Source organism: Heterodontus francisci, chromosome X (genome assembly GCF_036365525.1).
Source record: "Heterodontus francisci isolate sHetFra1 chromosome X, sHetFra1.hap1, whole genome shotgun sequence".
NCBI lineage: Eukaryota > Metazoa > Chordata > Chondrichthyes > Heterodontiformes > Heterodontidae > Heterodontus > Heterodontus francisci.
In genome coordinates, this window is record NC_090421.1 from 13,898,836 (window position 1) to 13,921,408 (window position 22,573).

Genomic DNA, 22,573 nt, shown 5'->3' on the forward strand with positions numbered 1-22,573 from the left:
GTCTCAGATGAGATGTTAAATCGAGACCCCATCTGCATGTTCAAATAGATGTAAAGGGTGGAATTTGATGCTGGTGGCGGGGGTCTTGACATTGGGCGAAACTGATGCCGGGATTCCCTGCATCGCCTCTTGTACGGAAGGCCTGCCGAATTTAGTGCCAATCAGGCACCTAACTGGACAGCAGCGGGCCTTCCGTACAATTCAGGACTCCACCGCTGAAAGTCCCAGACTTGCAGAGCCTCTGGCCAATCAGATGCTGGCAACTGCAGCGCCACTGTGGAGGTGGTGTCTGCAGCTGTAGCTGCAATGAGCAAGCACAGAAAAGTGGTGCTGGAGCCAGGCTCAAGATAGGTCAGGGCAGTTTGGGGGAGTTGGCAGCAAGGGCAGGGGGTCAGCCCTCAGTGCCCCCCCCCACCCTTCTTGATGCCATGTCCCTCATTCAGGCACTAAATGCCTTTGAATGAGGGACCCCCTTACCCGCAACCTCCGCCGCCACCCTGGAGCTGGGAAGCTGCCCACACAGTTTCTCGTGCCATGCTTCCCGTGCAACGACAGGACCGCCTGCTGCACAGGTACTTGTGGCTGTGGTGGGAAGAGGCCCTTAATTAGGGATTAATTACCCAGTTAAGGGCCTCAGTTGACGGTGGGGCGGGAAGGCCATTCACAGGCCTTCCCGCCCTGGACTAAATTTCGGTGGAGGCGGGATGGTGGCGGCAACCATTCTCCACCATCCCACCCGATATTATGCTCAACCCACCCCGGGGGAGGGCAGCATAAAATTCCACCGAAAAGAATCCCTCATTATTATTTGAGGAGCAGATTGCTGTCCCGGTGTCCTGACCAACATCTATCCCTCAACCAGCATTACCAAGAACCGATTAACTGCTCAATGATCTCATTGCTGTTTGAGTTACCTTGCTTTCGTGAATTGGCTGTTGTGTTTCCCTATGCAACAACAGTGATTACGTTGTAAACGTACTTCAGCTGTTGCGAAGCTCTTTGGGAGGCTCTGGAGATGAAAAAAGAATTCCTTCCTTGGAAATGTTTCCAAGACGTTGGCATAAAATCAGAGGAATTTTTGGGAACCTAGAAAGCTCATTACTATCCTTTTGGGATTGAAACCTCCTGTCCTTCCATCATGAGTCAATGTGGGTGACTCTTAACTGTCCTCTGAAGTGGCCTAGCAAACCATTCCATTGTTCCCAACCACTTTCTCAGGGCAATTCAGGATGGGAAAAGAAGGCCAAGCCCTGCCAGTGATGCTCAGATCCCAAGAATTAAGCAAAATATCTAATGAACTCATCTGAAAAATGAGAAAAAGAAAACTGCTGCCAGGGATCTTTCAGTACTTACCACCCCAATCGAGAAGTAGTTGTTGATGATGTTGTAGGGAACAGGGTCTCCCTTCTCAGGACCAGACTCGGTCACTTCAAAGCTCCAGCGATCCAGCACCATTGAAGAACTCACCTCAATATCTTTCAGGACTTTCATTAGTTTCTCGCCTTCGTAACCTTTCATTAAGCAGTGAAACAAAGAGGGACATTATGCACTTCATTGGCGATTCAGCAGAAGCATCACTTCCCGACAGATTAAACCACAGCCCCACATATTGGATGCGGGGGCAGCTACCCCTCTAAAAGGGCAGTTGGTGAATGTTGGTGGCAACTCAATTCCCCATGGAGTGATACAACAACAACAACAACAACAACTGTTTCTACAATGGAAAAGAATTGTTTTTAAAAGGAGAGAGAGAGGTGCAGGCTTTGGAGGAAGGGAAGGGAAGGGAAGACCAGGGGGTAGGAACTAAGGAGCTGGAAGTTCTGTCACCAATGGTGGGGCAAAGTGTAGGGGGATGAGCCAGGGGAACTGTGTGGTAGGGCTGGAGAAGATAGGATGGGGTGAGGCCACCAAGGGATTTATAGGCAAGGGTGACGATTTTAAACTCGAGACATTGTGTTGGCGGGGGTTGTGGGAAGCCAATGAAGGTCAATGGGGACAAGGGTAATGTGAGAGTGGGACTTTGTGTGGAATAGAATATATGCAACAGAATTTTGGACAAGTGGAGTTTGTGGAGGGTGAAGAATGGAGGGCCAGCAAGCAGAGTGTTGCTGTAATCAAGTCCGATAGACCACGGCTTCTCAATATTTTTTTCACTGAAGGACATCTGGAAGAGTAGGAAGAATAGGAGTCTGGAGTGTGTGCCACTCTCAAACTGGTACTCAGCATCAGAGACAGCTGGGAGTGACGATACCTTGAAGGAGTACAGTCCAGACCATGGCACCAATGGGAAAGGGACTGCACAGGAGGGTACAGCAAAGAGTAGAAATGCAGTCATTACAGGAGGTTCCATAGTTAGGGGGAACAGACGGGCGTTTCTGTAACCGTCATAGTGAGTCCCGCATGGTGTGTTGCCTCCCTGGTGCCAGGGTAAAGGACATCACGGAGATGGTGCATAATATTCTGCAGGGGGAAGGGAGTGAGCCAGTAGTTGTGGCACACTACCAACAACACAGAGAGGGCAGGTATTGAGGTCTTAGGTCAGATGTTTTAAGAGCTATGGAGGAAGTTAAAAAGTTGGACTTTGAAGGTTGTAATCTCTGGATTACTCCCAGTGTCATGCACTAGTGAGAGTAGAAACAGGAAGCTAGGGAGGATCAATGCATGCTTTGAAATATGGGCCGGGATTTTATTCTGGCGGCGGGCATCTTGACGTTCGGAAAAAGTGACGCCGAGATCCCCGCGTCTCCTCTTCGGAAGGCCCACCCAATCTAGTGCTAATCAGGCACTTAAGTGGACAGCAGCGGGCCTTCCACAGGATCGAAGATCCCATCGCCGGAAGTCCCGCCCTTAGAGTGCTGCTAGCCAATCAGAAGCCGGCAGCTGCAGCGTCACCGCAGAGGTGGTGGCTGCTGCTGGAGGAGCACCTGCTGGAGGCCGAGGATCGTCGCTGGACCCAGGCCACAGGTAGGTCAGGGCGGGAGGGGTCTCGCGGGATGTGGGGGGGTGGGGGAGGGGTGTCGCTAGCAAGTGCAGGGACGGCTTTCAGCAGGCCCCCCTTCCCGATACCAGGTGCCTTGTTCGGGCACTAATTGCCTTTTAATGAGGGACCACCTCCCTCGCCCCCACCCCCACAGAGCCGTGAAGCAGTCCCCATGGTTTCTCATGCTGTGCTTCCGGTGTGGTGACAGGACCACCCACTGCACGGCTAATTGCGGTGGTGGCTGGAAGAGGCCCTTAATTGGGGTTAATCGCCCAGATAAGGGCCTCAATTGGCATTGGGGCAGGAAGGCCCTCCCACCCTGGACTAAATTTTGGCAGAGGCAGGTTGGTGACGGGAACCCCCCCACCCCACCATCATTCCACCCGATTTTATGCACTCTCCACCTCCAAACCCGCTGCGGGGCAAGAGAATAAAATTCCCCTATGGTGCAGTTGTGGGGCAGGAGGCACCTCTTCAAAAGGGATGGGCTGCACCTTTAGCAGGACTGGGTCCAATGTCCTCACAGGGAGATTCACTATTGTGGTTGGGGAGGGTATAAACTAAACTGGCAGGGGGATGGGCACCAGCATATTGAAGAAGAAAAGAGGAATAAGGTGCAGAAAGGAGTGAGTGTTGGATAATACTGGAGAAGGAAGTCATACCATATTAGATAGAAGCAGACTAAGAAGGACTACAAGCACTACAAAGACAGTTTTATAATGCATGTACAAATAAGGTTGGTGAGTTACAAGTACAAACAGCCATGTGGGAATACGATATAGTGGCATTAACAGATTTAGGGAAGGAAATCTGTGATCCTTACCTGGTCTGGCCTACGTGTGCAATCCAGTCAGTCCCATTCCCCCACTTTATCCCTGTAGCCCTACAAGTTTATTTCCCTCAAGTGCCCATCCAATTTCCTTTTGAAATCATTCATCGTCTCCACTTCCACCAACCTCATAGGCAGTGAGTTCCAGGTCATTACCACTCGCTGTGTAAAAAAAGTTCTTCCTCACATCCCCTCTGTATCTCTTGCCCAAAACCTTAAATCTGTGTCCCCTAGTCCTTGTACCATCAGCTAATGGGAACAACTTTTCATTATTGACCTTATCTAAACCTGTCATAATCTTGTACACCTCTATCAAATCTCCTCTCAATCTCCTTTGCTCCAAGGAGAACAACCCCAGCTTCGCCAACCTAACCTTGTAACTAAAATCCCTCATCTCTGGAACCATTCTGGTAAATCTCCTCTGCACCCTCTCAAGGACCCTCACATCCTTCCTGAAGTGTTGTGACCAGAACTGGACACAATACGCTAGTTGGGGCCTAACCAGAGTTTTATAAAGGTTCAGCATAACTTCCCTGCTTTTGTGCTCAATACCACTATTTATGAAACCCAACATCCCATATGCTTCGCTAACTACTCTCTCAATAGGTCCTACCACTTTCAATAATCTATGCACATGAACCCCGAGGTCCCTCCGTCCCTGCACACTCTTTAGAACAACACCATTAAGTCTATATTGCCTCTCCCTATCCCTTCTGCCAAAATACATCACCTCATGCTTCTCTGTATTAAATTCCATCTGCCACTTGTCTGCCCATTCTGCTAGCCTGTCTATGTGCTGGTGCAGTTGATTGGTATCATCCTCACTGTCCGCCATACCTCCAAGTTTGGTATCATTGGCAAATTTTGAAATTTTACTCTGTATTCCAATATCCAAGTCAATAATATATATCAAAAAAGCAGTGGTTCCAGCACTGACCCTTGGGGAATACCACTGTCAACTCTCCTCCAGTCTGAAAAACAACCATTTACCACAACTCACTGTTTATTGTTCTGAAGCCAATTTTTTTATCCACGCTTACACTGAACCTTCTATTCCATGAGCCTCAATTTTGTTTGCCTCAGAAAGCTGGGAGCTTTACAAATAAATGTAAATTGGTGCAGGTACTTGTGATGGCATCTTTGCCTTTAGGACTGCTGTCCACTGACAATATTTGAAACTGTTCAAAATAACTGAATTCACCTTAGAAACACTTTTAACAATACTGAATAACACAACAGAACAAGGCAGTTTTCTAACTGTGTGTATATCGCGAGATGATGCGATGATGGCTGCTCTGATCAAGGGTTCAAAGTTCAGAGGATCAAGGACTGCAATGTTTCTCTGGCTGCTAAATTTGAAGTGTTGGAAGACTAGCCCATAGCCTCTCTGTGATGGTGAACAGTCATTGCAATCTAGGATGCTTGAAACACATTGGAATGCCAGTTTTAAAAATGGTCAATGGAGGAGGAATTCCAGACTTTTAGCTGCTGGGACATCTCCCACCGCAAATCGGTCAGCTGTTAGGCAGCATCGAGAAAGCCACGCGAGAATGTTTCTAGCACGAAAATAATCAGCGACAGAAATTAGTTACGAAATAGTACTAGATGTAAAGTGGTCACACAGCAAACTGTAATCGACTGAGCACCAAAGGCATCTTCTTCCGAGCAACATCCAGGAGACTCTCCAATTGTCATTAACACTGATCGAGTCCTCGGTTCCCCAGTACATGATACCCACTGGCTTTGCCTAGTAACAGCCTAGACATGGAAATGAAAGTTACGCTCGAACACTACTCACTAAATAATTAATTTCCCCGAAACTTGATAGGAAGAAAAACCCTTAAAACTGTAGGACTGGGCACATTTTTTAAATATATTCTTTCATGGGATGTGGGCATTGCCAGAACTTGTTGCCCATCCCTAATTACCCTTAACAGAGTGGCTTGTTAGGCCATTTCAGAGGGTAGTTCAGAGTCAACCACGTTGCTGTGGGTCTGGAGTCACATGTAGGCCAGACCAGGTAAGGACAGCAGATTTCCTTCCCTAAAGGATATCAGTGAACCAGTTGGATTTTCACATTACTGAGACTAGCTTTCAATTCCAGATTATTAATTATTTCAATTTAAATTCCACCCACTGCCGTGATGGGATTTGAACCCGTGCTCCCGGGGCATTAGCCTGGCATTGGGATTACTAGTCCAGTGACATTACCACTACGCCACTGTCTCCCAGCAAACCATCATCCTTCAGGACCCATATCATTAATTGTTCTATTACATCTTCGTCATTCAGTTGGAAGAGGTGCAGCCAGCAAATTAACAACAACAACTTGCATTTAAGTAGCTTCTTTGACATAGTAAAATAACCCAAGGTGCTTTGCAGGAGGGTTATCAAAAGAATTTGACACTGAGCCACATAAGGAGATATTAGGACAGATGACCAAAAGCTTGGTCAAAGAGGTAGATGTTAAGGAGTCTTAAAGGAAGAGAGAGAGGTAGAGGCGGAGAGGTTTAGGGAGGGAATTCCAGAGCTTAGGGCCTGTATGAAATAAATTGTTCACTATAATGGTAACAAACTAAGAGTGGATCATTGTCAGATTTGCTGATATTGTCTGGTGGGGTTTCACCTCTCAAGGGGGCTAATTTAACGAAGGCACAGACCATTTTAAAATAAACAAGTTACAAAGTGAGAAGAATTTTATACCAATATGTTAAGGGCTCTGTTACTCAGGGCACACGACGGGAGGGGGGTTTGGGTTTTTTAAATGCGATAGCCGATCGTGTCTTCAGACCAGCTTCACTGAACTGCTGCCAAATATCTATCTGCAGAGTCTAAGTGGTCTTTACCTCCTCCCCATCGCAGGCACCGTGCCAAGTCATTCCCGGTTCCCAGTGGCAGAATGGCTACGGGTGGCTTCACAGGAAAGTGCATTTTATCTGAAAGCAGAATAAAAGGTGATTGCAACATGAGATCCATGAGTTGTTTAAAAATAAGTATTATTTCATTATAGCACCAAATGGCAGCAATACAACTGACTACAGACAAGATGTGCAAGTTCCAAATAAACCCAAAGACCTCTTCACCAATCAAGGGTCAATACCAAAAAAAAAAACATGAGGGGGTTGGGCCAGCTACAGAAACACTGCTAAGTGGTTCCTGCATTTTCAGTAGCAAGCTGTAAATCCCCCCTTTGAGGTCTAATTCCCTCTTCTGGTCACCACACTTTAGGAAGGATGTGAGGGTCCTTGAGAGGGTGCGGGGGAGATTTACCATGGTTCCAGGGATGAGGGATTTTAGTTACAAGGTTAGGTTGGAGAAGCTGAGGTTGTTCTCCTTAGAGCAAAGGAGATTGAGGGGAGATTTGATCGAGGTGTACAAGATTATGACAGGTTTAGATAAGGTAGACAAAGAAAAGCTGTTCCCATTAGCTGATGGTACAAGGACTAGGGGTCACGGATTTGAGGTTTCGAGCAAGAGATGCAGAGGAGATGTGAAGAAGGATATTTTTACACAGCAAGTGGTAATGACCTGGAACTCACTGCCCATGAGGGTGGTGGAAGTGGAGGCGATCAATGATTTCAAAATGAAATTGGATGGGTACTTGAGGGAAATAAACTTGCAGGGCTACGGGGATAGAGCGGGGGAATGGGACTGATTGGATTGCTCTACAGAGAGCTGGCACGGACTCGATGGGCCGAATGGCTTCCTCCTGCACCATAAATGACTGAGATGCAGCGTTACTTCCGAGTCTCGTTGAACTTAAGTGCGTGTGGAGTACTGGCACCATTCACAAGAACTTGGGACTGTTGGCACTAATGCGCAAGTGTGCATCCTATCAGCTTGCAGGACTTGGTGCTGCTGAATCAGCTGTCAAAGGGTTAAAGGGGCCTGTGTCGAGGGCAGTTAAATGCAGCCCAGCACCGAGAGCACTTGTGGGAGCGGGCAAGGCAAAAGGAGGATCTTTGCTGCACTTATTATTGCTGATGGTCAGAGGCAATACTTGAATGCCCTCCAGGGTCTGAAGGGCACTTCCCAAATAACAAGAGGATACAGCCAGTCAAGAGGACAATTATGGGGCAGGTCAGCATTACTTCCTGTCACAGAAGGGAGGATGTGTGGAAAAGACCCTCAATTTGAAGACTTGTACCATCGTAAGCAACGTGCATTGGAGTAAAGTGCCACTTTCGAGAAATGGCTGCACTTGGCGATTACTTGCATTGCTGCAGCTCACTATCCAAGGTCTGCTGAAAAGTCTCCAGTTACGTAATGCAAGGACTGTGTATAAGACAGGCAATGAGGATACGTGAAAAGGATTTCAAAACAGAGACAGGAGACATTGTGGAGGTGGGGGAAGGGGTGGGGAGACGATTGCAGACTGCCTTTAGCCAAAGAGATAGAACGGAGCACTCACCTTTTCTAAACCGGATTCCAATCTACAATGCCTATAAATCAACACACACTGTGATGTTGGCCTTTCTATTAGCGGACCAATGCCCTCTCCTTCTTTTCTTTGCAGGAGAGGTTTGCATTCAATTCATGTCACAGACCTGTTGTGGGGTGGGGGGGGGGGGGGGGGGGGGAGGTGCAGTGGTGCTGATGGTGTTGGCAGGGATATCGACTTGGGGAAGGATTGGAGGGGGAGGCAGGGTGCTGAAACTGCTGGAGACAATGCTCAAGATTTGTGAAATAATGTGAGCATACAGGAACTTTCAGCAGGTTTGATGCAAAGGCTTTGGAGTTGCCACTATTGTGTCTGCTACTCCAGTTGGTCACGCATGTTAGTGTTCATCTTAAGCTATGTTGATGCATCTTCTACAGGGCATCAGCTGCCTGCTTGATGCAGCAATGCACTGTATATCGACTGGTCCTAGTGATGTACCTTGCTGGAGCTTGGAAGGGTGCAGTGACATACAAGCGGTGAAGAGTTTGACTTCCACAAATTCTGCAAAGGTCTGTGCAAACTGTTCCTCCAAAATCCAGATGTCTTTGCACTCCCAGTGCATTGGGTAGAAATGTATGTGTATTGTTCACCTCCATTGCTGTGAAGTCTCCTGGACAGGCTGCCCCCTTCTCCTCAGTATCCAGTAAATGTACACTTGTCACTGGTCCTACGTTGCCGTATTCAGTAAAGTCTCACATGTGCCAGTTCCTGGCGTTCACTCTTAGTCTGCCTGCCCTCCCTCAGCCTCTCTCAGCAGCTTCTGCTGACTTGACTCCTACTTCGAGTGTGGGTAATTAGCGCAATAAAGGCTGCAGCAAAGCAAGTGAGCTCGTTTGCCTTTAATTGATGCTTAACAAGCATAAAACCAGCAAAAGAAACCCTGACACCACAGTCTGTGCGTTAAGACGCATCACAGGTATGAAAACACAGAATATGGGGACATAGAGCAGTGTCCATTCATGCAAACCGCGCAAATATACTGCACAATTGCGCTCGATTAGCGCACACTATTTCTAATGCTCAGAGGAAGTTAAACCCCTGTAAGAGACGTGCAACAAAATGAGTAATGCTTGACCACTGCACAGCAAGGAGAGGGAACATGAGAATTTCAATCAGCTCAATTTTTATAGCCTTGACTCTGAGCCACTTGTCCAATCCTTAACTCGAGACATCCACCTCATGAGCAGAAAGTCCTGTTACTCCTTCGTTGTGATTTGTGGTTCCCATGTGAAGTGAGCAGCCCCAATCCAGTTCTTAGTGGGCGAGAGGTAGCAACACAAAACCGCCCGCAATTTGGCACAAATCCTCAATCAGACTCAAAGATTACAGAATGGCAAATGGAAAAATCTCACACTACTGCAGGAAAGGATGTTCTTCTGAGATTGGAACTGAAGCAGATTACTGGAGCAGAGTGTAGAGGGAGTTTTACACAGTGTCCAACCTGTGCATATCTGCCCTGGGAGTGTTTGACAGGACTGTGTAGAGGGAGCTTTACTCTGTATCTAACCGTGTGCTGTGCCTGCCCTTGATTTGATGCTGATACTGGAAGCCTGAAATGGAAAGCACTCCATTTACCAACCCTAACATCCCTACTTTGAATATCAGAAAAATCTCTTGTGTGATTACAGAGGAATCGTTTTCCATGTCATCTTCATTAATTGCCCATGGGTGACACATATTTATAATAAAAATATGATAAAATTTTTAAAGCATGATTTTATTGAGTTGAAAGGTCAGTAAAGCTTACAGTACCAATGGAGTCAAGAATCCAGCCCACAGTGCCATCGCCTCCACACACCAAGACACGGATATTCGGCACGTCATGAAAGAATTTCAGCCTGCAAGAGAGGGAAGCATCGCGGTATTATCAAGACTCCAAACTGAGCAACAGACACCTCCTGTAGACCCACTGGCTTTTCAATTTGTTCAATAGTTTGGGTACTTCACACTGCGATCTTCTGCAGATCCTCAAACTAAAATGGCTAGCAGGCCCGAAGCCTTGGGTCGACAGAATCCCCCACTAATTGTAAAGGCCATCGCACCCCTCAGTCTCTGGCTGCAGGCTTAAGGTGGAGGAAATTCCCATGTGCGCACCCAAGCTCACGTTTAACACACCACCAAAACTTCTCTCTGGTGCCTCGAGCAATAATGGAGATTGCGTGAGAAACTGTAGCTACACTTGTTCGAAGGGCCAAACGAGAAGCCTTGCGTTGAATTCCTCAGTGCTTCTCACACAATATGGGAGGATAGAGAAGCAAAATACTGCGGATGCTGGAAATCGGAAATCAAAACAGAAAATGCTGGAAATACTCAACCAGTCTGGCAGCATCTGCTCCACTTCCATTGGTGCAGTGGAATAGCAGTACGTTGGTAGGAAGGCAAACTGGATCAAACAATAAAGAGCCCCTGCCACAGTGGGGCAACAGACAAAGTGTGTCTCAGAGAGGGGGTGCCAAGGGCCCATGTTACCATTAAAGTCCAGCCCAGATACATTTCTGTTTTCTGGATGTGAGAAGGAAGATCTGACAACAGGGCACTGTTCGAGATTGGGATCAGCATGGTAACTAAATGAACTGCTCAGATCTACCCAGTTTCCCCTGGGTGGAGAGTCTAGAACAGGGGACACAGCCTCAGAATAAGGGGCAGGCCATTTAGGACTGAAATGAGGAGGAACTTCTTCACTCAGAGGGTGGGGAATCTTTGGAATTCTCTGCCTCAAAGGGCTGTGGAGGTTCAGTCATTGAGTATGTTCAAGACTGAGATCGCTAGATTTCTACATATTAAAAACGTCAAGGGTTACGGGGATAGTGCAGGTAAATGGTGTTGAAATAGATGATCAGCCATGATCTCATTGAATGGCGGAGCGAGCTCGAATGACCTACTCTTGCTCCTATTTCCGATGTTCTTAAACCTGCTGATGGTTGATTTCCTCTTGTTAAATATTTCTTTTGTATTCATATTTCAATTTCCCCACAGAAAACAGCCATTCAAAAATCAGGACTCAACAAGCATCTCTGAGCCATAAAGACATTTACAGAGAATGGTCTGGCTGAACAATTCTGAAGTGAATACAGGAGGTGACTGTTGCTGCTGTAAACCAGTGATTGGAACAGTAAAGATTTATTCAGTATTGAAGCGTTAAACATGCGCTGAGAGCTTTTTTAGATGACCTATGGAATCATACATTGATCGCCGAGGTTTAAGTTGAACTTTAAATGATGCGTGCGTGAAGATAATTGAGTGTGGAAGTCCAAGATTCCGTTCCACTTCCATTAGTGCAGGGACATCTTGCATGGCCTATGGAGGGGGAGGGGCAGGGAGGAGGGCTGTGATGCTGCGCAGTCACACAAGGGAGCAAATCAGCAAGCCTGGCCTAAAGATGAAAGAACTCAAGCTCACTGGCCCTTTTAGAGGAGGACCAGTTTAAGGTCAGGGGTCACCCGGGCGATGACCACAGCCTGGACATCCCCATGGGTCCTGTTACAGTTGCTCCATTGACCCAGATGCCCATATCTCGCTGACATCCATGTTCCTTGGGGTAAAGGAGGCAGGGCAGTGGGGATTCTGGTGAGTGACAACTCCCCGTCGGCCCCACTTCCTTCTGGACGTCAGACCACAGAGGAGAGATGAGGAGATGTTTTTTTACTCAGTGAGTTGTTGTGATCTGGAACGCGCTGCCGGAAAGGGCGGTGGAAGCAGATTCAACAGTAACTTTCAAAAGGGGAATTTGATAAAGACTTGAAGGGGTAAAATTTGCAGGGCTGTGGGGAAAAGAGCAGGGGAGTGCGATTAATTGGAAGCTCTTTCAAACAGTCAGCACAGGCACGAGGGACTGAATGGCCTCGTTCTGTGCTGTATTAATCTATGGCTCATGCTAATCCTCATGTGCTGGCCAAGAGATGATACTGAGGCACAAATCCATGAAAGGTTGCGTGAAATAATGACACAGTCATAATGTCAGGTTACACGCTGTAAAATGTACTATTTAGTTCAAGCCCTCCTTTCGTGACTTCACATGACTGCATGAGATTCTTTGTTAAAGCATATACACACCGGTCATTATTCCTTTTACATCACATATTATACTCAGACAGCAATGCTTGCATGCTTCCTCCCCTTTTCAGCAGGAGCAAAATAAAAAAACTGGTTTAAGATATCAGAGATATGCACTTGAAATGATGACGCTCTCCATCTCAAGGGAGCACGTGAGTTAAAACTTTCAGCATGTAAAAAAATGACTAACCTGTTTCTGGAGTCAGAGCATGTGTTTATTGGAGCAGGTGACAAGTCTTATCATAAGGAGCTCTGCTGGGAAACAACGGTTTTAACACAGGCTGCAACATTTTATTTGCAAAAAAGCAGCAGGGTTTTGCCTTTAAGGGGCCGAAGGAGTTGCAGGGCCTTCTGGGTACTTCTGCAAAGCCAATCAGCATAAAAGCCACAGGAGCCGCGCGCACTGCGTGGCAGCGTTTGGAAATTGTTGCAGTTTTCAGCTAGTTAACGTGCTTCGTTAACAAAAACGGCCCTGTAGCATTGCCTGCTCAATTGTGCGTCCATTTTAGTGCATTCAAACTGCTGAGGTCAAAATAGTAAAATGGCGCATTGCAGAGTGAGGGTTTGAACTCACAAGAAATCAGAAGCACCCCATCCACCACCTTCAACATTCACTCCCTCTACCACTGACCCGCTAACGCACAGTGGCAGCAGTGTGTACCATCTACAAGATGCACTGCAGCAACTCACCAAGGCTCCTTAGACAGCACCTTCCAAACCTGCGGCCTCTACCAACTAGAAGGACAAGAGCAGCAGATGCATGGGAACACCACCACCTGCAAGTTCCCCTCCAAGTCACACACCATCCTGACTTGGAACTATATCGCCGTTCCTTCACTGTCACTGTGTCAAAATCCTGGAACTCCCTTCCTAACAGCACTGTGGGTGTACCGACACCACATGGACTGCAGCGGTTCAAGAAGGCAGCTCACCACCACCTTCTCAAGGGCAATTAGGGATGGGTAATAAATGCTGGCCTGGTCAGCGATGCCCACATCCCAAGAATGAATTTTTGAAATAAGAAACCACTGTTTACCCAGAACTGGTGCACACAGGAAATTTGAATCATAAGACAGAACAAGAGTTCAATGGAGAAAGCTGAAAGACAGGGGAGGAATGAATGAGATGCACTCAGTGGAGACAGCTGTCTAATAACCCAGATCACTGATGTATTAGCGCCAAAATCTAAATCAGGCTTACAGCATTTCCACAGGCTCTGGGGATTGTTATGCAAAATTGCGGCAGAGAACATTATGTAATGTACAATCTGAGCAGCCACTGTCAGGGGATTCACTGTAACAAGCTGCTTACACACCCAGTGACTACCACTGTGTGAGCGTTGGGTGAGAACAGGATCAGGCCTATCAACTAAGCACCCCTCCATAACAGCCTGCTGGCACACACTACTTGGCTCCCACATCAGAAAACAGTCCTGTAGGTGCGGTACCAGAGGGCTGTCAGTGCCTGTGGGACTGGAGCCAAGGCCCTCAGGAGGGGAGGGGAGGGCGAATTGGATAACACCTGAAAATGACAAGGCGAGTAGCGGCATGGGTACGACAGTTGCCGTGGCCGTGAATCACCATGATCTTCCTGTTCCAGGTCACCTCAATCCAATTCTGTCTCAGCGTCCGTGACATCAATGGGCCTTGACGTTCGGATTTAAATTTAGGACCCCACCTGCCCACAGTCTTTGCAAAGTGGTGCTCACACTGACTGTATGTTGTACTTTGAAACTTAGCACAGCATGCACTGACCTATTGTGCCATGCGAGGCCAGCACCAGCCCTCAGTATGACCATGGGCAGCTCGCTGCTGTTTTCGGATGGGCCCCAGTTTTACTAGAATTTGGAGAGGGTGCGACAATATGGCGAGAGCTTGGAGGCGGGCACAGCATAAAATCAGGTGTGATGGTGGCGGGGGTGGGGGAGGGGGGGTTCCCAACACCTTCCCGACTCCAGCAAAATTAAGCCCAGGGCTGGAAGGCCTATGAACAGCTTTCCCGCCCCTCTACAGGTTGGGGCCCTTAACTGGGCAATTGATGCCCAATTAATGGTCTCATCCCACCGCCACGATTAGCCATGCAGCAGGCAGCCCCTTCACCGCACGGTTAGCACGGCACGAAAAACCGCGTGGGCTGCTTTCTGGCTCTGTGGGGGGTGGGGGGGGGGGTCCCTTGTTAAAAGGCATTTCGTGCCTGAACGAGGGACCCGTCATCGAGAAGGGGGGGGGCCCGCTGAGAACCACCCCCCTGCCCTTGTTACTGGACAACTCCCCCACGAGACCCCTCCCCCACGAGACCTACCTGTGGCCTGGGTCAAGTGCTGCTTCTGGGCCTCAGTTGGGTGCTCCACCAGCAGCAGCCACCACCTCCAGGGTGGCGCTGCTCAGTTAAAGAGCTGCCAGCCTCTGATTGGCCAACAGCTCTCAGAGAGCGGGACTTCTGTCGCCGGGGTCCTGGATCCTGTGGAAGGCCCACCGCTGTCCACTTAAGTGCCTAATTGGCACTAGATTTGGTGGGCCTCCCACAGAAGAGGCGACTCGGAATTCTCGGCCTCGCTTTTTCTGGACGTCGAGACCTCCATTGCCAGGATAAAATCCTAGCCGTCTGTGGCTGACAGATGAGAGGAACCATGAGTGGGCCTGGCTGTGCTCCTCACCCTCTCCCGAACGCTCGCCGTCTATGGGAGGAATGCCTGTGGGCATCCTCCCCAACACGAGTCAGCACCTTCAGGAGAAAATTGCTGGAAGTGGGAGATGTAGAAGGAGGTGAAAATAGTTGAAAGCACATCATAACACGGAGGATGAGATGGCCTTTCAGCCAGAATCCTTCTGCAAACATTTTCTTCATTTGTGGAGACTCCATCAATTTAATCTCCTGAAGGAAAGTTCGACTAAATATCACACATCCCCAAAATGTCATATTCATCCATCCTCACATCTCCCATTGTTCAACTGGGACTGGTTGCCCTCCGGAGGTGACAATCTCTTGCCTCATTTGCCCCTCTCGGCCTGTGCTTACCTCTGCATACCTTCCACCTGGCAGACTGGTGAGCCAGCCCCCAGAGAAATGGCCTAAACAGCTAAAAATGCCCATTTCCCCGCTGGTTCTGCCAATCTGTTGCTGCAATTGTGGCAGAGGATCATGGAAAATCCTACAGAAATGCCAGGCCATAATCTTTAATCTTGTTTCCCAAGCAGATGTTTATCCTGATCCTTTTTTTTTAAAAAAAGGATGTTGCGCAACACCCCATCAATCTGCTTCACAGAGACACCCATCTCAATCCCCTGAAGCACAAGGCAGACTTCATCCTTTGACAATCCCGATTTAGAACAAAGCCACAAACAAAGCAGGCTACAAATTAGATACAGGAAATTCCCCGCCTGATTGCCAAAAGGAAGCTTAGATCCATTGAGACTTGCCGGCAGCAGCAGTTATATTGTGTTATACAAGTGACTTGTTATCCTTGAGGATATAGAGACCAGAAAATATTCACTGACGACTTTGCGTGTGACAGGGAATCAGGAGACATTTCCGCACAGTGACTGCCACTCAATTAAATCTAATCAATGCTTTCAAAGTTCACTTTGCCTTACCCTGGTTTTGGACCATCTTTGGCCAGGTTGAACACTTGTCTTGGGTTTAGAAGGTACTGGAACTTTCTTAAGACCCTGTAAGCATACAGTGATAGATCATTAGTACCATGTTATCTGCTGCTGTCTGCATAGGGATGGGTTTCAATGGCAAGGTCCATTATACAGATCTTTATTGACACTACAGGCTGGATTTTATGGGCCCCCCCCCCCCAGCTCCGGGGAGGGGGGGGTTGCCTGTCATCTCCCCATCGCCCAATAATCTTCCCGGGGGCAGGCTTAGCTAATCTCGGCCTTTCCACCCAGAGGCCAATTGAAGCCCTTAAGTGGCTTATTAATGACCGATTAAAGGCCTATTCCTGCCGCCACTGGGATCTTACCAGTGGTAGGGGGGTGCCTCCGCCGTGCGGGGAGGACGCCTTGTAAAACGAGGTGCTTTTCCTGCGGGCTTGGGGGGGGGCCCCTCCTCCATGAGCAATTTGTGGCCCATGAAGGACACCCACCCGGAAACCAATTCACCTCCCCGGGACTCCCCTCCCCTTGCACCGCAAGAGCAGCCCCTCCTTGATGGAGCCTTCCGGACCGGCCCCGGCGACCCCGCCTCATCTACCTTTTCTCCGGGGTTCCACCGCTGGGCCTGGGTCTGAGGCCTCTGCAGTACCAGCAGTGGCCACCGCTCCCAACGGCACCGCTGAGCTGCAGGCCCTCCGATTGGCCAGCAGCTCTTGGAGGCGGGATGCCCATCTTTAAAGGGACGGGGATCCCCGCCTCCTGACACTTACATTTAAAAACACCGGAGGATCACTCCAGAGGGCCACAAAAATGCAGAGGAGGAATTTCCCGGCATTTTCGGCCCAGCGTTGGGAGCCCCACCTCCTACAGAAAATCCAGCCCCACAGTCGAATGAGGTGTCCCATGTGTCTGTTTTTGTGGACTCCCTGATTCAATGAATCATTAGCCACATGGGATCCAGAATTGCAAACTGGTGAAATTCTGTACGTTTGTTTTTTTCCCTCTATTTCTTGCTTTCATTCCCTGCTCAGACTGGATGGTTATGTACATGCACAGTATCCCAAAAGCGGAATGTTAATAGTTGAGGGAGTTGCAGGCTATGCAGGAGGGTGATGACTCTTTAAATGATAGAAATAATTGCATTTGTATAGCACCTTTCACCACCTGAGGACATCCCGAAGCACTTCACAGCCAATGAAATGCTTTTTGAAGTGTCGTCACTGTTGTAATGTAGGAAATGCAGCAGCCAGTTTGCACACAGCAAGATCCCACAAACAGCAATGTGAAAATGACCAAATCATCTGTTTTTATCATGAGGGTTAAGGGATAAATATTGGCCAGGACAGCAGGGAGGCGAACTCCCCGGCTCTCCTTCAAAATGGTGCCATAGGATCAAACTCCAAGACTAAACGTGTTTTTGGTTTTAATGAAAGACCTCACCGAATTTAGACAAATTCCTGGGGTCGACCTACTCTTTTCGCTGAAAATGTCACCCGAATTTACTAGATTTAAAAGCGTACCATTCAAAATGGCGGCCGCAGTGAGCTGCCTGTAGTGGAAGCGGCAGCAGAACTGTGCAATCACGCCACACTTGTGAAGAGTGCCCATGGGGATAAGTGCCACACGGTTCATTCACCTTTGAAGTGTGCAGGGCCAGCACGGAAGTTGGTCCTGGCACCAAATGGGCTTGGAGCGAATCAGCAGCTTGCTTTATACCGCACCCAATCTTCTACAGTAATGTACACGGCCAGAGCATTAGCCTGGGTTTCTGGGATTATTAGTCCAGTGACATTACCAGCCCCCTCGTCATGCTTGCTTCAGGAGACATGCCGTTAGTGAGACCAGGCCAGTGGAACACAGATCGAACCAGCTTCCCCACACACCATCCCCCACCCCCTGACAGCACTTGTTAAAGACCAACTTCAGCCCCTTTGTCTTTGTGGAAGGTTTACAATGCAGGACAGCGAGGAGGACGTTGATGCCAATCTTGGATCAGGAAACAGGCCTTTTGCTTCCACAGAGCAGTCACGCTGCAGGCAACGGAGAAGCAGTCTGCAGGGGATTTGAAATCCCAGTGGAAAGCAGGCAGAACAGGAGTTAAAACCAAGTGGCTCTTTATCTTGCTCCAGTACTGCCCTGTGGTGATTTGAAAGCCAGACAATGAAGTCAGATGCACACCTCATTAATGTCTGCTAATCAGGGTCCCGTCACACAGGTAGGACCCCCGCGGCCATTTTAATGGTGTACTGGCTAGAACATCGAGCTGTGCTCGCACCGACTGATCGCCTGCTCAATAATGCTGGAGTGACGCCCAGTCCACGAACGTATGTGTACCTCAGGGCAGTCCACCGGCTCTGGGTAGGTAGGTCGGCCGGATGCGAGGAGGGGGAGGATTCAGCGCGGCAACGGCCCAGGTTATTTTGGCAAAGCTCCGGAAAAACACTCCTGCTGCTCCCAGCCCCGCTGAAATCAATAAGGAGCTAACTTCTTGGCTCCTCTTCAGCTGAGCTCTGCGAAGTGTACGCAGTCTGAACTCTGCTCAGTCGGATCCTAAAAAGGCAACTGGAGATCCAACGCACGTCTGGCTGTCATTGAGAAGATAGTGCAGGCCACAACGATGACAGGAAGGGCAGTGCGAATTCAATCGGGGAGACGGTGGTGTAGTGGTAATGTCAGTGAGCTAGTAATCCAGAGGCCCAGACTAATGCTCTGGGTGCACAGGCCACCGCAGCTGGTGGAATTTAAAATTTAATTAATTAAAAATCTGGAATTGAAAGCTAGTGTCAGTAACAGTGGCCATGAAACTATCGATTGTTGTAGAAACTCATCTGGCTCACTAACGTCCTTTAGGGAAGGAAATCTGCCGTCCTTACCTGGTTTGGCCTAAATGTGACTCCAGACCCACAGCAATGAGGTTGGCTCTTAACTGCCCTCTGAAATGGCCTAGCAAGCCAGTTATCAAGGGCAATTAAGGATGGGCAACAAATGCTGGCCCAGCCAGCGATGCCTACATCCCATGAAAGAATTTTTTAAAAATCCTCACTATATTCAGGGGCACTGCAAGGGATTTCCATGCTTCTGCTGTGTTTCCCCCTTCCCATCCACAAAATCCCATCAGACCCTCCCCCACCACTTACCTGAATGCCAGCATTTGGGTGGCCTGATCATTGCTTTTTTTTATTAAAAAAATTTCCTTCCCTAAAGGGCTTTAGTGAACCAGATGGGTTTTTACAACAATCAATGATAGTTTCATGGTCACCCATTAGACTAATTTTTGAATTCCAGACTTTATTAATTGCATTTAAATTTCACTATTTGCTGTGGTGGGATTTGAACCCGTATCCCCAGAGCATTAGCCTGGGTTTCTGGGATTATTAATCCAGTGACATTACCAGCCCCCTCGTCATGCTTGCTTCAGGAGACATGCCGTTAGTGAGACCAGGCCAGTGGAACACAGATCGAACCAGCTTCCCCACACACCATCCCCCACCCCCTGACATTGTATGAATCAGAATTCCAAGCTAACAACACAGGCAATTTCTTACCTCTCACCCTGTTTCCCTCCACTTTTTGGGTTGACAAATACCAACAGTGGGTGAGTTTGAGGCACTGGGATAATCTGTCAATGGGGACAAGAACAGCAGCAATCAATTTTAAACAGGGAAATGCTTTCACTCACAGCCTCCATAACAGGTCCGACGGGCAACGAAAGATTTTGGGTGCAGGTCCCTTTCACGACAACTCGCATTTAACCTCGTAAAATATCCCAAGACACTCCATTGAAGCATTATAAAGCAAAATTTGACACTGAGCCACATAATGAGATGTTCGGTCAGGTGACCAAAAGCTTGGTCAAAGAGGTAGGCTTTAAGGAGTGTCTTAAAAGGAGGGAAGTGAGGTGGAGGGAGGAAATTCCAGAGCTTAGGGCCTCGGCAACTGAATGCATGACCACCAATGGTGAACTGATTAAATTGGGGTGCACAAGAGGCCGGAATTAGGGGAGTGCAGATATCTCGGAGGGCTGTGAGGCTGGAGGAGGTTACAGAGACAGGGAGGGGTGAGGCCCTGGAGGAATTTGAGAATTGTAAAACTGAGGCATTCTTGGACTGGGAGCCAATGTAGATCAGTGTGTAAAGGGGTAATAGGTGAAAAGAACTTGGTGCGAGTCAGGATACAGGCAGCAGAGTTTTGGATTAACCGAAGCTTACTGAGGGTGGAAGATGAGAGGCTGGTCAGGAGAACATTGGAATAGTCGAGTCTAGAGGTAACAAAGGCATGGATGAGGGTTTCAGCAGCAGATGAGCTGAGGCAGGGGCGGGGATGGGCAATGTTACAGAGGTGGAAATAGGTGGTCTTGGTGATGACGAGAATATGGGGTCAGATAGGACAGTGGAGGTGATGAACAGTCTCGTTCAGGCTCAGTCTGTGGCCAGGGACGAAGGATGAAATCGGTGGCGAGGGAGTAGAGTTTGTAGCAGGGATGAAAAACAATGGCTTCAGTCTTCCCAATATTTACAGAATCACAGATTGTTACAGCACAGAAGGAGGCCATTCGGCCCATCGTGTCTGCACTGGCTCTCCGATTGAGCAATTCACTTAGTGCCATTCCCCCACCTTCTCCCCGTAACCCTGCACATTCTTCCCTTTCAGATAACAGTCTCATTCCCTTTTGAATGCTTCAATCGAACCTGCCTCCCAGCTTCTTCCGCCTTTAATCGGAGAAAGTGTCGGCTCATCTAGAACTGGAGGTCAGACAAGCAATCTGAGGACACAGAGGCAGTCGAGGCACTAAGAGAAGTGATGGTGAAGTGGAGCCAGCTGTTGTCAGCGTGCATGCGGAAAGTGACTTTAAGAGATCTTTTCTAATATGTTACAGGCTTAATTTGTGCATGGGGTGGAGAGGAACTGGGACAGGCCACATCGTAACAAGTGCAGCAAGAAAACATAGAAAACAAAGAAGGATTGGAGTGATTGATACACAAACATTGGCTCCAAACTGGTGCATTCACAAGGCTGGAAAGTGACTGACCGTGGCTGGTTAGTGACTGGAAATCGCCCAGACCCACTGCAGACATATGGGAGGGAGTCAAAAGACCATCATATTCAGATCAGTGCCACATGAAATCCATGGTTGGAACGGTAGGACTTTGCAATCGTTGTTCTTGCAGGGGAGGGTAGAGGAAGGCGATTACATTGTCTATTTCACTCTGAAATAGACTCCGTAATAGCCATTTTGGTAGGAACTTGAACGTCCAAACGAAGAATGGAAGGAAATTTGCCCCCAATTACCTGGTCTGGCTTTTATGTGACTCCAGACCCACAGCAATGTGGTTGACTCTTAAATGCCCTCTGAAATGGCCTAGCAAGCCACTCAGTTAAGGGCAACTGGGGATGGGCAATAAATGCTGGCCTTGCCAGCGATGCCCACATTCCATAAACGAATAAATATTAAAATATAAAAGGTTCCAATCGCTCACATGAATGTTGAGACAGAAAATCAAGAGACAGGGATGAGCCACTGTATCACTACCTGGCACTGCCAAACGATGTAGTGTGAAAGTGGCATCAAGGGGAGACTATTACATTTTTTGCTGCCTTACAGCATTGGTTTCTTATGAGCCTGACTTATGCCCAGTGACCTTATTGGGGGTCGTCTCACAAGGGCACTCTATAAGGTCTCTGCTGTGAAGTTTCTGGAGGATCACTGGAGCCCAATAGGATAGAACAATGTCCAGTAGGAAGGGCGAGAACACATGTGTGGGGCATTCTGATAGAGCACAGGGGTATTGGAGAAATGGTGTGAAACTGGGCACCTCTCAGAACAGGTGATCTAACAGTCCTGTGAGCAAGCAATGCCCACATTAATGTCAAGAGAACCCGTGCCAAGGGGAACTCTCTGGTTTGAGGCCATCGTGTGGTGCTGGTCTGATGATGTCGCTGAATGAGTAAAGTACCTGGAGAACTTTGCCATCCACTGTGGTGATGGGTTGCTCTGTATCAAATGATGAGCCCTCCTCCTCTTTCTTTTTCAGGCTGTTCTGCCTGTCCTTGAAAAAAATAAGGGAAAGGAAAGGCTAGCGTGAGACAAACGTTCATTCTGTGCAAGAGACGCGAAGTTCTTTCCCTCTTCAAGCATGCTCTTGCCCTTGCTTTCTTGCGTCTCTGCGCGCCGCACACAATCTCTCAACAGTCGGGCGAATTGGATTCTGCCCCCTCCACTGCAACGTGTACAAGGTTGATCATAATGAGGACTGTAACAGCAACAACTACCACTTGCATTTCTGCAAGTAGGGAAGCGTGCCAAGGCATAACACAGCAGCAAAATCAGACAAAAATTGACACCCAGCCAACGAAGGAGACATTATCAGGTGTGACTGAAATCTTGGTCATAGAGGTAGGCTTTAAGGAGAGTCTTAAAGGAGGAGAGAGAGGCCGAGAGGTTTAGGAGGGAATTCCAGAACTTAGGGCCCAGTTGGCTGAAGACATGACCACCCGCGGTGGGATGAAGGCAGTGGGTGATGTGTAATAGCCAGAATCAGAGAAACGCAGAGTTCTCAAAGGGTTGTAGGGCAGGAGGAGGTTACAGAGATAGTGACAGACACAAATTCATACCCTACTACTCTGTTGTGCAATGCAGTTAGGTTCCAGTATGTTTCTCCAACTCAGTG

General features: G+C 48.3%; 1 protein-coding gene across 4 annotated transcripts in view; it reads right to left on the reverse strand.

The window, feature by feature from the left end:
* Positions 1–22,573, reverse strand: part of LOC137358667 (diacylglycerol kinase beta-like) — a 157,396-nt gene that overhangs the window by 17,654 nt on the left and 117,169 nt on the right. For all 4 annotated transcript variants that reach the window (XM_068024816.1, XM_068024815.1, XM_068024817.1 and 1 more), the window contains exons 13-18: positions 21,860–21,952; positions 19,451–19,524; positions 15,897–15,971; positions 10,003–10,088; positions 6,656–6,745; positions 1,354–1,511 (exon numbers count right to left, since the gene is read on the reverse strand). In XM_068024816.1, coding sequence (XP_067880917.1) covers positions 1,354–1,511; positions 6,656–6,745; positions 10,003–10,088; positions 15,897–15,971; positions 19,451–19,524; positions 21,860–21,952 — 576 coding nt within the window. The remainder of the gene's footprint in view (positions 1–1,353; positions 1,512–6,655; positions 6,746–10,002; positions 10,089–15,896; positions 15,972–19,450; positions 19,525–21,859; positions 21,953–22,573) is intronic.